Here is a 17,373-nt window from a genome sequence, read left to right on the forward strand (position 1 = left end):
ATGCAGCCAGTTACTTTATGAAAGATTTAGAGAGGAAGGGGGGGGGTGGTCATTGAACTAAAACGCCTGAGTCCCGCCAACAGTTCTGCATGGTCTGTCCTGTTATCCGTACAACCAGTGAGAATGGCGGAAAATGCAAAGCCATGATGTCACGCTGCACGGACTCAGCGTACTCACCATCACTGGTATAATATGAGTCAGTTGCCCTGTAGAAACACAGCCAGTCACACACACACACACACACACGGACACACGCACACGGATGCACACACGCACACATACAGACACACGTACACATGCAGACACACACACACACACACACACACACACCCGGCACACACACACACACACACACACACACACACACACACACACACACATACACACACGGAGCAATCAACAGTTGAACACACGAACATTGACGGCAAGGCAGACTAGGCCAAAATGGACGAAATTCCCCAAATGCCCGACACTGTTACTCGAATCATTTGCAAGGGTACTCATGACGAAAGCAACGGAACCGTGACCTAGACTAGGCCGGCATGCCACACAACGTCTTTCGCGTCTTCTGTTCACCGTGCATACTTTGTACCAGCAAGCACTGGGCGTGCACGTTGACGGCTGGATCACAACCATACCTGTTAGCTCGTAGACAATCACAGCGGTCGAGATTGTGTGAGTGACAGCGCCGGCCATAGCAGCAGCTCCTGTGCACAGAACACATGTACAGTAGAATCAAGGTATTTAATAGCACATCACACAGCCGTCACACATCTGATGAGTTACCGTGATCTTTAAAAAAGAAAAAAAAATAAGCTTGTCAGAAGCAATTACCGTAAAATACGGCGAGAGCGCCCCACTAACTCGTCCTTTCGTGACCCACAGCAAGAAGCTGATCTTTTCATGAAATATTTTTGCACTCTGCCATGCACTATTCCCTGCACAAACAAGGTGGGGCGCTCTCGCGCTACTTAACAGTACTTGTTCTCGTGGAGTGTTGCTGGTGGTGGACTGGTGGATTATTTATGCTGGTGTCTACACGTGTCGTACGATCTTGTCTGGTCAAAGGAAGGACCATTACTTCTATCCCTCATTTGGCTCAACTGCCATTTCTGTTGGTCATAAACAGTGCAAACGTCCCCAACAAAGAAACAACAAGACACTGAGCAACAAGATGGCTATCACGTGGGTCACATGACAGGGGCGTCGGAACCGGTGCGGCAGGTGCGGCCAAAGCCGCACCAATAATTTTCGAATTTTTATTTATTTTTTTACATTTCAACCTTGTTGGTGGCTTGTCGACTCTTGTCCAGGTACCATGTTTTACATCGACAATGCGGTGTATCATCAGCATGCATATTCTTTTTATTATTCTATAAGGCTTTTTAGGCCCAATTTTCAAAAACATTCCCCGCGGGAAGACCCCCGGACCCCCCTCTCACACTTTCGCCGCACCAATCTTAAACTCCTTCCGACGCCCCTGCATGACTACGGCTATGTGTACCACTACATGCATACATATACGCACGCACGCACGCACACAGACAGACACCCACACCCACACCCATATGCAAGCATGCAAGCAGGCAAGCACACGCACATGCAAACACACGCACACACACACACACACACACACACACACACACACACACACACACACACACACACACACACACACAACCATAATGGTGCAGTCACGCAAAGCACACCTGCACCACCTGCACCAGACCACAGTACACAAACGCCGCAGACCAACACACATTGTAACATCAAAGCACGCGAATGCGTACAACCGCATCAGGACTTGAGCTCGATGCGGACAACTACATGTACTAGTATTTGCTGCACTTTTCCACCCCTCAACATTCCCTTACCCACTACCGCGTATCCACCGGGCAAGATTTCCATGGCTGCCAAGCTTTGTGGATAGAACAGTGTGGTAACCTCGCCCACAAGACGTCCAAATGTTGCACCTGCAGAGCAGACAGCAGAGAGCAGAGAGCAGACAGCAGAACGGTTGTTCCAAAGGACTACTAGCTGCTAGAGCAGTTATGTACTTCAAAGTCCATGTACCGTTATAACTCAATTTACTGGTGATCAGTCGACGTGGTTTATAATCAGTTGTCTTACTAGAGCCACGTAAACCCGTCATGTGTGAGCCATGAATAAGGGGAGTGGTGGCGTGGTCTGGGATGCTCTGCCGACCTTGGGTTTCGGCTTCATCACAACCAGGCGCGTCTGGTGATTGCTTCGGCAATGAACTGTTTTGAAAAGGCCTACGAAACAATCCGACTGGACCACTTCTCTTCATATGTGCAACTTGAACCAATTCGATGGTGTGTGATAATATATCATTACCATTGGTTCCAGTACATGTATACAAGTTCAGAGAACCGGTTCTATAGTCGGCTGAAGTTTGCTGCATTTGGTTACATGCGCATACTGGCATTGCAGCTAAACAAGCCAGAAGGGACTTCCCTGCACAAAAAAATCATTTTTTATTCATCAGGTGGTCTCTAGGACAGCACGTGTAGGACCGATAATGAACAATGACGACGACGACAACACCAGCAGCACCACCACCACCACCAGCAGAGCAACAGCAGCATCACCACCAGCACCAACAACAACACACACAGTCATACTAAACAAGGAAAGCCGCACAGTTCTCGTGACATGATGCAATGACCTCTCACCCAGAAGGAAGACGGGGAAGAAAACACCAGCAGGCACCGGTAAAGTAATTGACACAGCCGCCGTCACAAACTACAACATGTACAGAGAAAAAACAGCCGAAGACAGGGCCAGGGACACCTTCAATATTGCTTCACATCTACACAAGTAGAAAGGTTCAACCCTGGCGCTAAGCACACCATTCCTAGGCATGCTCTAACACACGTGACTGTATGTTCCCAGGATCACTTTGTGAAATGCATACCGGGTAGTTTTCTGGAGTGGCAAGCCAGTGGTTGTGATGCTGGTGCTCCACGAAAAACATCACCTTGATGATTACAAACAAGGCCGGCCTAGGCAGCTCGAGGTAGAGTGCTCAATGTACGAATGTACAGAGCAGTATACACACACAACAGAGGCGGAAGGCTGGGTAGCTGTAACTTTAAGTTTCACGCATTTCAGCGATCATCAGACAGCAGCATTCACTATCGAATCCTCTACGAGCAGGCCTAGATATTTCACCTATGTGGTTATATAGGGTACTACCTATGGTGTACTTCGAAGTATGTCTGCACACATTCACGCAGTGATTGCTTGGTACTGCTGTCCCCAGCACTAGACCAATTACCTTGATGACGAAGAAGAGCACCAGCGATAAGAAGAGGTTGGTGTGCGTGGCCCAGGCGTCCACGAGCTGTTTGACCTCGGACTCCTGACCGGGGTACGCCGAGGCGTCAGTCGCTGCCTTGTGCCAGGACACATTACTGAACATCATTGTCAAGGCCTTCTTGTGAGGGAACTGCACAGGACAACATCACATACAGCAACAGTCACCATTCTTTTCTCTCTTACTCTGTCTCTCTCCTTTTCTGATGACCCTCAGATATTTTGTTTTCTGTTCAACCATCTTTGAAGTTGTACATTGTCACTGTTGAGGCAACAAACTAAAATAAATTAAAAACAAAAACAAAACAAAAACTGTGGACTGCTAAGACTGGCAGAGCGAGCTCTCACATCCAAGACCAATGAAGATGGCAGAGCGAGCTCTCACATCCAAGACCAATGAAGATGACAGAAGGGAGGTCAATATCCAGCAGATGCCCCCTTGATAAACGAAAGGGTAGCCATCGCAAATATAAGGCGAGCGTGTGGCCATGCAGGCCTACGCACCAAGTCCGAGCATGTACGCAGGGTGTAATACTACACAGGGAAAGGGATTACATGGAGTGTAGTGGCATGCATTGCTCATAAAAATCACAATCTTCTCCGTACACCGACTTGTCAAAGCCTTGGTTTGCCACACTACCACCACCACTGCATGCACTCTTTGGCTGATCACGTGATGACAACCAATCTAATCCCATCCTACGGTTGTGTTTGATTGGTTAATCCAGATTCGGATCCAAATCGTGGGAGCAGTCGAAACATCAGTTCCCAATGAAGCAGAAGAGCTAATAACTTTACAAGAAATAGAGCATTTTTCGCCGTGGTTAACATTGGGTTTTTCACATTGCTCTGCCTGCACCAGCCCCGGGGAAGGAGTTTTCAAAATATAAATCACTCCGTACATTCCGACGACCTCTCTAGCAAATTCTGAACACTCCAGAACCAAAGCAGGGTTAGATTCACCCTACGTTAGTCAATGCTTACCTCGCCACCAAAGTATTTGCCCAGTCCAGCAGGGTACTGAAGGGACATGATTACCAGTACCCAGATCATAGGGAACACATAGCGACTGGATGCAGCGGCACGAGACAGAGAGAGAAAGAGAGAGAGAGAGAGAGAGAGAGAGAGAGACGGATAGAGTGAGAGAGAGAGTGAGAGAAGGAAGATGGCAGTATGCGCTCATTATAATTATTGTTCCGGCGCTCTTCAACAGTTACATTGTACGACTTTCCGCTCTTCCCTTCCAATTCTACACATGCACGTTCTTGCGAAAATTAGTTTACAAAATTCATATTAACAATCCACTGCTGTGCTAAGTGGCACCCAGAACACTCAAACACCAGCTATTATAGTTAGCTGATACTCGCAAGACTACCCCCCCCCCCCCCTCCCACCAAAAACCCCTAAAGAGTAGGGTTTGTCCTTCCAGCAACACAATAGGCATAGCCACTCCATTCCTCAATGAGGTGCGCCCTGCTTTGCTACTAACTTTGCATCCAGCAGCTTCCAGATTCCGGTTCCGGCCTTGCGCCGCCGATACAGCACAAACGTCCGGTTCAGCTTGACGAACAGAGCTCCCAGGACCCCACAGGCCGCACTGAAGGAAACATCACAACACAAGTACAGAACAGTTTCGCTGCACATCAGGAGCCTAGAGGAAAACCGTGAACTTACACTGATGAATACCAATGCAGTTTTTTTTACAACAAAAACACCAAGAGACACATACCGTAATGTCGCGTATAAAAGCCGTGCGTACTCCTGTAGAAGCCGATGCCAGCGCCAGGCTTCTATTCAAAGCATGTATCTCTATGTGCATGTATGTCAAGACTAAAACCAGGCTTATGCAGGTGCTGACAGTATATCTTAAAAATCAGAACAGGCTTCTATTCAGAACAGGCTTCTATTCAGAACAGGCTCCTATACGAGACAGGCTTCTATACGAGACAGGCTTTTATAAAAGACACTACAGTAGCTATATAGTGAAGGCAGCAGCACAACGGCAGTGGTGGTGAGATCCATTATAATACTTCAAGTACCGATACGTGTAATTCGAATATGGCCCAGTTCAAAAATTCTGTGTATTTCAAACTCATCCCATGTACCGGTTACTAGTATGCCTGCACAAGCTTGATAGCTCAAACTACATAGCACAAAGAAATCAACTACATCATCACAAACAGGATGCTAGATAGACTGCTGGGCATCTACCAACCCATGCACGCGGTACAGTGTAAAAGCCAACGTGCAAGATCAAGAACGGACGGCGCACGCATTACGTACCCCAGGATAATGTGTGCCACCAGCTCCGGCAGGTTGAACGGAACGTCCTGGCGGAAGTGAGTCGTGAACAGAGTGGTCATCGTCGCTAGAGTAGAATAGCACATATCATGTAACATGACAGTCAGATGGTTGGCACAAAAGGATCACAGCATTTTACCGGGTAAATGTCGACGCCTTTGTACCTGGGGCCTGGATTTCCGAGTTAAAAGGCGATTAAACCCCCGGTTGCGAGTACACATTGCTCAGTGGAATACCATGATAAAACTAGGGTTGTGAAGATTACACATCATTGTCACATGGCAGTCATACATTGGGTCCTTGTTTCCTATCGCAGCTTCAGATTTGGATGGTACAGGTCTGGGGTATTCTGACTTCTCTCCCCCCCCCCCCCCCCCCCGCCCTGTTGAATCCAACCGTGAAGGGAACATTATACATTGGATTTTCCACGTAGGACTTTGTACAAGTACAGAGGTAAAAGTCATAAATACACACCAACAGGGCCGGGACGTAGAAAAACAGTAGGGTCAGTAGTTCCAGGACTAAGCCAAATTTCGACGTGAGATGCAGCTTTCTCGCATCGCTTTCCAGTGCGCGAGCGGAATTTCCGCGTCACGTCAAAACTAACGTGTAGCTTAACCTCTCTATTATCTAGTGCCCCGTTCCTTACGTTGGTTGGTGACCCAGAAGGACAGGAATCGGAAGCAGAATGCACTGCAAATGGCAGCAAAGAAGCCACGCCAGTAGTTGCGAACAGCAAAGTAGGTGGAGGTGACTTCAATACTGAACAGCACACCTGCGGAAACAGAGAGAAAAGAACATTACATTCTGGGTCTAAAGACAGAGTCCCTGTTTCATTTGTAAGGTCTGCATTCGACACTAGGATATAATCGTAATTATGGGTAAAGGTGGCTCAATACAAAAGCCTTATGATGTCATTCCATTGCATCATCATTTGATGTGTCTTGAATGGAGTGGTATCACAAGCACTGGTTTGTCACTCGCTATAATGCATATGATGACGTCATTCCATTACATCATCTTTTGAGGTGTCGTGTATGCAGTGGCATCACAAGCACTCAGTGGTTTCTCACTCAATGCAAAGCACGTACAAATAATGTCATTTGCTTAACCTGCATAACGAGCAGTTCATCTCCGACAAGGTTTACACCATGCACATGCAGAAGAAGGTGATGTACAGACCTCCCACAGGCGCTGCAAAGTTCGAAGACACTCCAACGGCGCATGCAGCTGCCAGAAGCTCCGACGCCCTGCTCTCATTCTGCAGGAAGAGAATCGTCATATCATACCAGCAAAACAAAGAGGCATAAAACCTATATTGAATGCAGCAATCCGCCACCACGGAGGCTCAGCATGTGTGCACGAAGCGGTACTGTTGAAGAGACACAGCAATACTCTCATAACATTCCTCAATCCGGCCTGATTCAAAGCTGGTACTGGAAGAGCGGACTAATCCGTTACCAACATTGTTTATCCATTCCAAATGGTCTTTTATGCATCACATGATCCAAAATTGCTTCTCACTGAACATTGTTCGTACACAAGCGTTTGACAATCACAGTTGTCCGGCTAACAGTTTCTAGTCAGACAGTGCATACGGTGATCACAGTCATTGGGATCGGTCAGCTTGGTGCCCAATGCCTTACCAAGTAAATTGTGTTGATGTTGGTCAAGATGCGACTGAGATTGTGGCCCAAGATGCTTGCCATGTGTACGAATGGACCCTATACAGATGAAAACAAACACCATACACTTAACAACAATTGTAGACTGACTCATAGTGCCTATTTGACAGGTTCCATACTGCCAGTCCAAGACAGCGCCGCACTTAGATACATGTGATGTTTGGAGTCATATATTTATGACTCTATTGCTTCTGCCGGTCCTCCCCCTCTATGTAGAAGCCTGCTACAAATCAAACCTAGCTTCCCAAGGGTAATTTGACCGGGAACGACTGGACTTGATCTCAGTTGTAGTGGTCCTCTAGGACAGGTGGTCGCCCGATCAGAGTGGTCGCCTTGAGAGGTTTAACTGCACGTACGATGCAAGTAAACCTGAGGATCGTTTGGGGAAGTTTGGCATGGCGATCAGCCAGAAGTCATAGCCATGGAAGTATTACGACGGGCACCTACACTGGTGGTAAGTAAAGTCAACAGCCTGCCGTTCATATGGTTGTTTGTCAGTTGTTTGTTTGTTTAGCGTTTTTTTTTTTTTTACTTCACTAGACGCACAGGCAAAATCTGCCTTCTTACCGGGCGTATTGCTACAGTTCTCGCAGAAAAGATGAAGATGGTCCTGGTATGGTGAGCACCGGCTTGCCTCCCCATGCGCTGTGCTGCATGGTTTTCACCGCGCACAGATCATACAGAACTACTTTTGGGCCGCTAGGAAAACCAGGGTTTGGATTTCACTGGCTACCACAGTGAAATCCAGGGTTTGGATTTCACTGGCTACCACAGTGAAATCCAGGGTTTGGATTTCACTGGCTACCACAGTGAAATCCAGGGCTTGGATTTCACTGGCTACCACAGTGAAATCCAGGGTTTGGATTTCACTGGCTACTACAGTGAAAACCAGGGTTTGGATTTCACTGGCTACCACAGTGATCTCTACATCTTCTTCTTCGACCTTCGTGCAGTGATCCTGAGCTCTGCGGATCAGAACTACAGAAAAACCTATCAGGAGACCACTCGGATAAGGTGACCACCTGTCCAAGAAGACCACCGAAACCAGGACCAAGGGATGTTATTTCCAGTCAAATGACCCTGGATAAGGAGACCACCTGGTAATACAGACCACATTTTCGAAGGTCCCTTGAGCGGTCGTCTTAGACAGGTTTCACTGTACTTCTCAGGTACTGGAATTAACAGCTGTCCAGCGACTGAGCCGTGATGTACTACATCAACTATACATGTACTTGTTTGCAATTCTTACCTCCTTTCCAATAGGAATCCCACTGCCAAGTCCAGCTATCAGTCCCACCTAAAGAGACACACGACAGACACAACATGAAAAAGCACAAACCTATTCCGTTGGTTGCCGTTCTTAAACACAGGCTAAGCACAATGCATTCTACTTGTGGGCAACACTACATACAGTACTCAATCATGATCTACCAAGAGACTTGCTAGCTCTGTGTGCATACACACATATTGGTGTGCGGACATCTTGAACGTTGATTTCGCTGGCCGGAGATTGGGTTCGGAGCACTGAATGCAGCATCGAATTCGTCCAAAAACCCATTCAAAATGGTTTTTTGCTGGAAATTGTTTGCTTGTATACAAAGGAATACACCGGTATGTCGGCGCCACCATTCAAGTCACGCCATGCCAACCACATGACTACAACAAGATACGAGAAGTACTCCAGCTGCACTGAGTTCTCCAACTACATCTGGAAGCTGAAGAAATCCAACGCCCAATACGAAGTCGAATGGAGGATAAAAGATCGCGCCCGGGCATACTCCAACATCACGAAGCGGTGTTCCCTCTGTACCAGAGAAAAGTATCACATCCTGAACACGCTAGGGTCACCGTCCAGCCTCAACAAGCGCTCCGAAATGGTGTCCAAGTGCCGACACGAGAACAAGTATCTCCTAAAAAACCACGGTGTCACCTAAACATGTCTCCACAGCCTCCTGCCCACACCATTCACGTTCACACACCTTGCTCATAACACCCTGCCCACACCAGACATATCCATTTACATTGCGCTATTATCACACTGCTAGCTCTACAGCCTCCTGCCTACAACATCCACACGCATTGTTCACCACCTCCTGCCCACACCAGCCACACACTTCGCGCTCACACTGCACTGCTAGCCCCTGCCTTCAACAACCACACACTCTGCACACAGCCCCCTGCCTAAAACATCACCGCTACTGCGCTAGCCCCCACAGTCTCACACAGCTTTTTATACCACCCTCTCCTGGCATATATACCGGCATGGTCGGCACCCGATCTTCATGTTGCCTGATGATTGCGTAAGCATGAAACTTAAAGTAGCAGCAAACAAGCCTTGATTGTCCTTGTTGTTCTGTAGCTTGTATACAAACAAACAATTTCCAGCAAAAAGCCATTTTGAAAAATTTGACCTATAGGTCTGTTTTTGCTGATCACGGCTCATAATTATATCCTTCCCTGCCTCAGCAGTCCCTAGACAGGCGAAGCAACGACCGCGCAGTGAGCTGGCGGAAACGTTGCAAAAGAGCAAGTGAAACGCGTGACGCTGACATTTACAAAGAATCATCATCCAGTTACCACTGCAGTGATTGGTGGTTTTACGGGCACGTACATGTGCCCCCGAATGAGAGCTTCCTGTGAAACTATGCAAAACCCTTGCTGTACCACACACTTCGCATACACACTATTCATGATGCAGGGCGCCCCAGTGGATCAAGTTTTCATCAGCGTTAAGGGAATGGAAAGGGAAAACGCTGAAGAGATCATTATTTCTGCAATGAACGCACCAGAGTCAGAGGCACGAATGTCCACACAGCTTAGGGAGCGCTGTGTGGGCAGGTTTATTTTAGACGTCATTCCCTGCAACATGCGATACTACACTGGAGTCCCCACACCAGAGCTCAGTAGAGGCAGCACAGCAATGCAGTCAGCTAGCAAGATTTAGACTGTACTTACTGATTTGGCAACCAACGCCTTCATGGACAGGTAGTGCGGAAGATCCACGCCTCTCAAAACGCTTTTCATTTCTGGAATGCCAGAGCCTAGCAACAACACAAAAAGATTTGGTAGACGAGTAAGAGGAGCAAGAGATGCCAGCAAGGAAAATTATGAAACTGACGACGCATCTGCAGCATATCATGTAGAAAACGTTAGAATGTAACCTCCTATCCCAGGCAATACCTCGGCACGCACTCCCACTCCCGGACCTGTATGAAAACGGCCGCCGGTTTCAAAGACAGCACTGCAAACACCGGGTGTCCACTGTGCGCTGTTCGTTGCTCTTTGGGAGCTACTTGTACACGCATTCGCAGTGGTGTGTACCGGTTCTTTGCAACCCTGTTTGTCAACTAACATGGCTAGGCACATAGCCAGGGGGGTCGGAGGGTGCGGACAAACCCCCATTTATTGCCGAAAGCCTTGAAAAAACATGAAAATGTTTTTGTCTGCGGAGCACAGACAACTGAATTAGACTACACGTGTACTCTAATTCAGTTGTCTATGCTCCGCAGGTTTATACTAGTATGCATGTGTACGTAACCCTCTTTTTGACAGCCTGGCTGCATACCCTGTGACCTGTCATTCTCGGATAAGACCGTGAAGGGGATACCAAATCAGATCCCAACATTGCAGGGTATAGTAGATATGGCGCAGCTCTCCGCTCACCTGCAGCGACCGGTGCAATGGCGTTGGTCCAAGCAATGGCGAACATCAGCAGTAACAGCGGGTAGAGAATCCAGACAAAGAACTGAGCGGCCATGTAGTCCTCCAGTAAGTAGTACAGATAGACGTGAACTGCAGGGCAGGACACCAGAATGGAGATCGTTAGCGCCCGCACATTCCACCACAGATCACACGCAGGGCAGGTGAATTGTCACAGCGACTGACTGATACGTGAGATCATTACACCTAATTGACTTGTATTACCAATGTTCTGGGATTCGTTACCAACTCATACGCCAACGGGCAAGTACTACTACTAACCCACAGGGCCAAAATATGACCCAGAAAGCTTACAGTTGCTGACTTTGCCGATAGCGTAGTCGATAAAGAAGCTGAGCAACGCCATGGCAACGCCGAGAATCAGCAAGAAGAGCCAGTCCTCGCCGATGCGGGTGACGAAGAACTTGACAAACCTCTGCCAGCCTACAGTCAGGAGATAGCCAAGTCAGCATCACATGCATACTGGCGCTATGTTATTATGATTGCGGAATAACAACAATAAAAGTCAGCACAGTCGGAAGGATCAGACCAAGGCAAGTGTACGGCCCCCGGTGCTGCCCATGTGCGAAAGCCTTTTTCTAATCACGTACATGTAGATGGACATCATGCGCGTACGATTGATAGGAGCATGCAAATACACCCCGGTCTACGCTCAAATCTTTATCTGAATCCAGGCGGAGTGTCCAGACAAGTAGACAGGGATCAAAACTGAATTCTGAGGGAAAAATCAGTACTCCTGCTGCACGTATTGCGACCTGTCTGGAAGACCACCTGAACATAAAGACCGCCTGTCCATAATTATCACCTGTATAATTATAAAGACTACCTGTCTATAAATATCACCTGCATATAAAGGCCACCTGACACACAGACCACCTGTATAAACAGACCACCTGTGTATGCAGACCACCTGTATATTATGCAGACCACCAGTATACAGACCACCTGCATATAAAGATCACCTGTGTATAAGACCTCAGGTTCGTTAAGACGGCCTGTGCCTAAAGATCAGTTGTCTGAGTGCCAGGGAGTAGCTACTGAAGACAGGTTTCCAGGTGCACTACAACGTGCACACAGTCAGATCTCTTATCCGGCTGAATCGATTTCCGGCACGATTTCTCAACAAGCAGATTTCTGCCAACACCTTACCAGCGTTCATCGCATTACCGATAATTCAGCGCTCACAATCCGTCTCCGGCAGTTCTTTTCTGGTCAAAAGGGTTAACAGCTAGCTCTTATGTCCGACGCCGGTCCATGTGTGTTTCAATGTACACCATCACCGTCTCAGGCAATCATAACCAAACCTCCATGCGGTTTAGGCATGACCGGTGCATGGGTGCCAGAAAAAAATCACCGCGTACAGTAGTGCTTAAGGACATCTGATAGAGTCACTCAAGTACGCGGCGGGCGTTGCACGGCCCTGGACCTGCGAACACTGGGCTGCGGAATGGTGCAAGGCGCAAACTGCTACTTGACGCATGTGATCGGATTTCATTGAGCAGCGCTGTAGTTGCAGCCACATAATAGAAACTGTTACGTGTGTACATGGTGGCATAATCCCTCCAGATTTCACCACACAGCAGCCACCAGGGGCGGATCCAGGGGTTCTGGGGATTCCCCTAAATTTCGCAAATGTACTACAGGAAATCGCACATGTATGAGCTATTCAGGTTTGGCTAAACTGGAACCCGCTGTAGAGATTTCCGGATTCACCCCTGGCTATACTTACACGAGCCCCGCGCCGTGCTGCCTGTCCTGCTGCCATGCGGTGGTTGAAAGACGGCCGCCTTCCGGTCTTTAGCAGAGGCACTGACCTCGCGCAGGTATTTCGTGTACACCTGTCACACAAGAACCAAACGCCAGACTGGAGATCAGGAAGTACAATCGTTGCAGAGGTCCTTGTTGTCACAGAAGCACGCCGGTGACTTTGTCCTGTGGTGGATGGGGAGACAGATCATCTCTGTCACCTCCAGCGCTTGTGTCCAGACAACTCCCATGATTGGCAGCGATTGTCACGTGTACTCATACAATCGAATCCGCTTATAAGGGGAGTAGGGAGGGAGAAAAGGGGTACTGATCATCTTCATGACACGTAATTCTATAGGTCCACACTGCATAACATGATGGCTCCTTCTTTAGTTGCAGGGGATGTGTGCATGGCTGATGTGGTGCCAGCAAACAACCCCAAATTGCTTGTACATGTATATTCTGTCCAGAGAAGATTTGTCAAAAGACCAATAACAGCATTCAGTCCGGACAAGGTTCACGGGAAGCTCCTGAGGACCTGGATATCATCCGTATAAAGTAACTTGATTATTTGTTAGGGTGCACTAACTGAACCAGATTTTGAACAGTCAGACGTGCACAAGGTAGCACTAGACCGGCAAGGAGTACTGAGACATTCCGCAGCAAGTACTCCTTGTCAGTCTGGTGCTAACATTACCTTGTGCACATCTAACTGTTCAAAATCCGGTTCAGTTGGTGGGCTCTAAGTCTAACGCATAACTAACTTGCGCCCCGCCGTTTTCCTTGTTTCCTTTTGATAATTTGTTCTTCATGCAATCTTTCACAGCAAGCAGTGACCACTGCGTTTTGACACATGCACGCTAGCTGGTACGGTGATGAGGTACTACAAGATTGTAATTATTCATCGAACGGCAATGATTTGGGAAAGATAAAAGTCATCAAACCCTTGCAAGATAAGAAACCCTTTTCTGGAACGGAATAACTGATAAATAAGTGATAATTACTTGCAGCGAAAGCGTCGTCTAATGCTACAGACACAAGGCGCTACAACATTAACACGTGGCTTAGTGTAAGTAGGTTATCATGGTTATCAGGTTATTGCTGGCGCAAGAGGCGTGTGATACATCGGGTGGTATGAGGTCAAGTCAGGGAGTAGCCATGCCGAACTCTACACTTATTCCCCTGGAAACCTTCCCGTAAGGTTCTGCGCGGGCATAAACCGTAGACTCTACCACCAGCAATATCCGGTCTTCTTTTCTTAATTTTTATTTTACCTTAGAGCCTTCCTTGCGGCTGCTCTGTCCACCATTGCGTTGGCGAGCCTCCACAGTGGCGAACAGCAGCTCCTCCATTCCGTCCGCCATGTTCGAATTGTTGCCAATCTTCAGGTCTTCGAGAGGCGACCAAGTAAAGGCCTTCGTTTGTTTGGCATTCCGTCTGGCATTCAAACTCCTTGACGTGGCTAGAAGATAATGTCAGTAGTGCTCTGAGGTCGACCGAAATTTGTTGGCTCGGCTTCCACATCTTCGTCCCGCCAGTCGTGTACTATCTATAGATCTCCGCCGAGCCTCTGACAGTGCATTCCACCATCGTGCAGTTTCAATCGTGCAGATTATCGATTCCTTTCATCGTTGACTCGGCGTATCCAACCAACTCGCGACAGCAAGACCAGCGCTGGCCAGCAGAAACAAGTAACAACACGGCCTGTGCCCTTGAAAGATCAATGATGCGCGAACACAGAGCTGTGCCACACAGAACGGAGATGGGTGGTGAACCAACTCAGTGGTTCCGACCGCACGCTAAACGAATACACGAATATCCCCATACATATTTATTGGGTAGAAGTAGCAGAGCAGATTTACCAACCAGACCCATGGCCATAGCCATACCGGTGCAGATAGGAAATCGTGGGCGAAGTGGGCGGCATGGGTGCAGAATAGGAAAAGGGCGACGATCTACGGAGGTTCTTCTCTGACTCTGGTCTGCTGATATTTTTGTATTACCTAACTAATGGCTACAGCAGTTAGCCTTGTTTGGTGGTCTTCCAGCACGCGGTCAGAGCAGAGTCGGAAGTGCATGCAATGCATGGCAGATAAAAAATAATTACGCACATAGTCATTGCCATCTCGCCTCCCCACCTCGTCTACAGCCTGCAGGCCTGGCAGTACAACGACGTAACGACGTTGTTCTTTGTGTCAGCGGATATCGACATCGACACGCCGGTGTCAGTGATCATGGTGATACTGATAGTGCTACAACTAAAGAAGTATTACATGTAGACTTCTAAGTCTTGTCTTTACAAGTGCAGTGTGCTGGATAGGAGGTCTGCATGGTACCGACCGCGCCGCATCGATCCCTCGCGTCGCCCGCAACCGGTGATGGACCGTAGATCTGGTTTTGTAGTAGTACTAGTAGTATGGATCATGTCGTGGTTTGCACCAGATAGCTGTAGCCTAGGTGTAGCCACCATGATCGCGATTACCGATTACCGGCATCGGATGGCCAGCATGGTCCCCCGGCAGTGGCCCTTCGTCTCTGTGCATGCAGTCACGACATCAGCACACCTGTGCCTGAGTTTTAGTGGAGGTGTAACGAATATTCGACTGTTCGGTATGTTGGAGGGAATCAGATAGCCCTTTCCCAAGGATACCATAATTTTTCGCAACCGCGCCAAAACAAGTGCAAGTAATTAGTTAGTTGCTGAAATCGCGTCCATATTTTCAGAAAATAATCAGTGAGTGTACATAACGGTGAAAATGAAGGAAGTTGCGAAAGTTGCGATTTATTCCAAAACAACGGAAAGTTGCGAAAAAAAGTGGCGAGCATCTTTGGGAAAGGACAAATCATTGAACAGTTCGTGGAAATTGCGGTTCGTTACATCGGCAGCAGTTGGCCTCCTCGGGCCTCCAACATGCTGGTCATCCAGCGTCCTCTCAGTGAAGGAATACTCTCGAGAACAACGAATCAAAGAAAACAAAAAATCAGTTCTATCCTGCACTCTTCCACAGTACTCAGTAGGTAGATATACGCGTGGATCTACATCTACAATATGCTGGCAATGATATAATAATTGATGAATTGTGTGTTGCTCCCTACATGGGAGCTTGCGCTATTCCTGCCGACTTGAATTCTCACTTGACTGACCCACGACTGCCATCCAGAGCACACGAGAATACCATCGAACCTTCCACTCGGCAGACCTGCAAGAAAGCACCACTGCCTGCTCAATACACAGTGTTTCGGGGAATTCACCCCTCATTAGTTGAGCTTGACTAGGCTGAGGAACATTGTGCCTAAACTAAAGAGCACCACTTCTAGATTATAGTGCTCTACAGGCACAAACATCACCAGGGATACAAACTTACAGAGACGCTCCGTTTCCAGCGCGACAAACACCTCGGGAACACCAGATAGCAGCGTGAGTCAGTGTCGCTCATGGAGGTGCTGAACAAACGCTGAGGACCGTTGGCCATTCACAGCGTTGTTGCCTCCAAACCATCTAATTCGCAAGCCCGCGCCGGAGACAACAAAGTGAAGAAGAGGTTGATGCGACTTCGGCGATAATTGGGGAATTGTATGTTGCTCCCTACTTGGGAGCTTGCGCTATTCCTGCCGACTTTAATTCTCACTTGACTGACTCATGACTGCCATCCAGAGCACACGAGAAGTCCATCGAACCTTCCACTCAGCAAACCTGCAAGAAAGCACCACTCCCTGCTCTTTACACAGTGTTTCGGGGAATTCACCCCTCATCAGTTGAGCTTGACTAGGCTGAGGAACATTGTGCCTAAAGAGCACCACTTATAATAATAGTGCTCTCCAGGCACAAATATCACCAGGGATACAAACTTACAGAGACGCTCCGTTTCCAGCGCGACAAACACCTCGGGAACACCAGATAGCAGCGTGAGTCAGTGTCGCTCATGGAGGTGCTGAACAAACGCTGAGGACCGTTGGCCATTCACAACGTTGTTGCCTCCAAACCATCTAATTCGCAAGCCCGCGCCGGAGACAACAAAGTGAAGAAGAGGTTGATGCGACTTCGGCGATAATTGGGGAATTGTATGTTGCTCCCTACGTGGGAGCTTGCGCTATTCCTGCCGACTTTAATTCTCACTTGACTGACTCATGACTGCCATCCAGAGCACACGAGAAGTCCATCGAACCTTCCACTCAGCAAACCTGCAAGAAAGCACCACTCCCTGCTCTTTACACAGGTTTCGGAGAATTCACCCCTCATCAGTTGAGCTTGACTAGGCTGAGGAACATTGTGCCTAAAGAGCACCACTTATAATAATAGTGCTCTCCAGGCACAAATATCACCAGGGATACAAACTTACAGAGACGCTCCGTTTCCAGCGCGACAAACACCTCGGGAACACCAGATAGCAGCGTGAGTCAGTGTCGCTCATGGAGGTGCTGAACAAACGCTGAGGACCGTTGGCCATTCACAGCGTTGTTGCCTCCAAACCATCTAATTCGCAAGCCCGCGCCGGAGACAACAAAGTGAAGAAGAGGTTGATGCGACTTCGGCGATAATTGGGGAATTGTATGTTGCTCCCTACTTGGGAGCTTGCGCTAT

General features: G+C 48.2%; 1 protein-coding gene across 1 annotated transcript in view; it reads right to left on the reverse strand.

The window, feature by feature from the left end:
* Positions 1-14,493, reverse strand: part of LOC135823775 (chloride channel protein 2-like) — a 24,427-nt gene extending 9,934 nt beyond the window's left edge. The window contains exons 1-17 of the mRNA XM_065336618.1: positions 14,066-14,493; positions 12,775-12,883; positions 11,340-11,468; positions 10,989-11,117; positions 10,281-10,366; positions 8,575-8,622; positions 7,287-7,364; positions 6,823-6,901; positions 6,290-6,415; positions 5,623-5,707; positions 4,829-4,936; positions 4,324-4,408; positions 3,302-3,472; positions 2,697-2,766; positions 1,875-1,973; positions 639-707; positions 178-206 (exon numbers count right to left, since the gene is read on the reverse strand). Coding sequence (XP_065192690.1) covers positions 178-206; positions 639-707; positions 1,875-1,973; positions 2,697-2,766; positions 3,302-3,472; positions 4,324-4,408; positions 4,829-4,936; positions 5,623-5,707; positions 6,290-6,415; positions 6,823-6,901; positions 7,287-7,364; positions 8,575-8,622; positions 10,281-10,366; positions 10,989-11,117; positions 11,340-11,468; positions 12,775-12,883; positions 14,066-14,155 — 1,590 coding nt within the window. The 5' untranslated portion in view covers positions 14,156-14,493. The remainder of the gene's footprint in view (positions 1-177; positions 207-638; positions 708-1,874; positions 1,974-2,696; positions 2,767-3,301; positions 3,473-4,323; positions 4,409-4,828; positions 4,937-5,622; positions 5,708-6,289; positions 6,416-6,822; positions 6,902-7,286; positions 7,365-8,574; positions 8,623-10,280; positions 10,367-10,988; positions 11,118-11,339; positions 11,469-12,774; positions 12,884-14,065) is intronic.
* Between the last annotated feature and the right edge of the window lie 2,880 nt (positions 14,494-17,373).

This window comes from Sycon ciliatum, chromosome 8, assembly GCF_964019385.1.
Source record: "Sycon ciliatum chromosome 8, ocSycCili1.1, whole genome shotgun sequence".
NCBI lineage: Eukaryota > Metazoa > Porifera > Calcarea > Leucosolenida > Sycettidae > Sycon > Sycon ciliatum.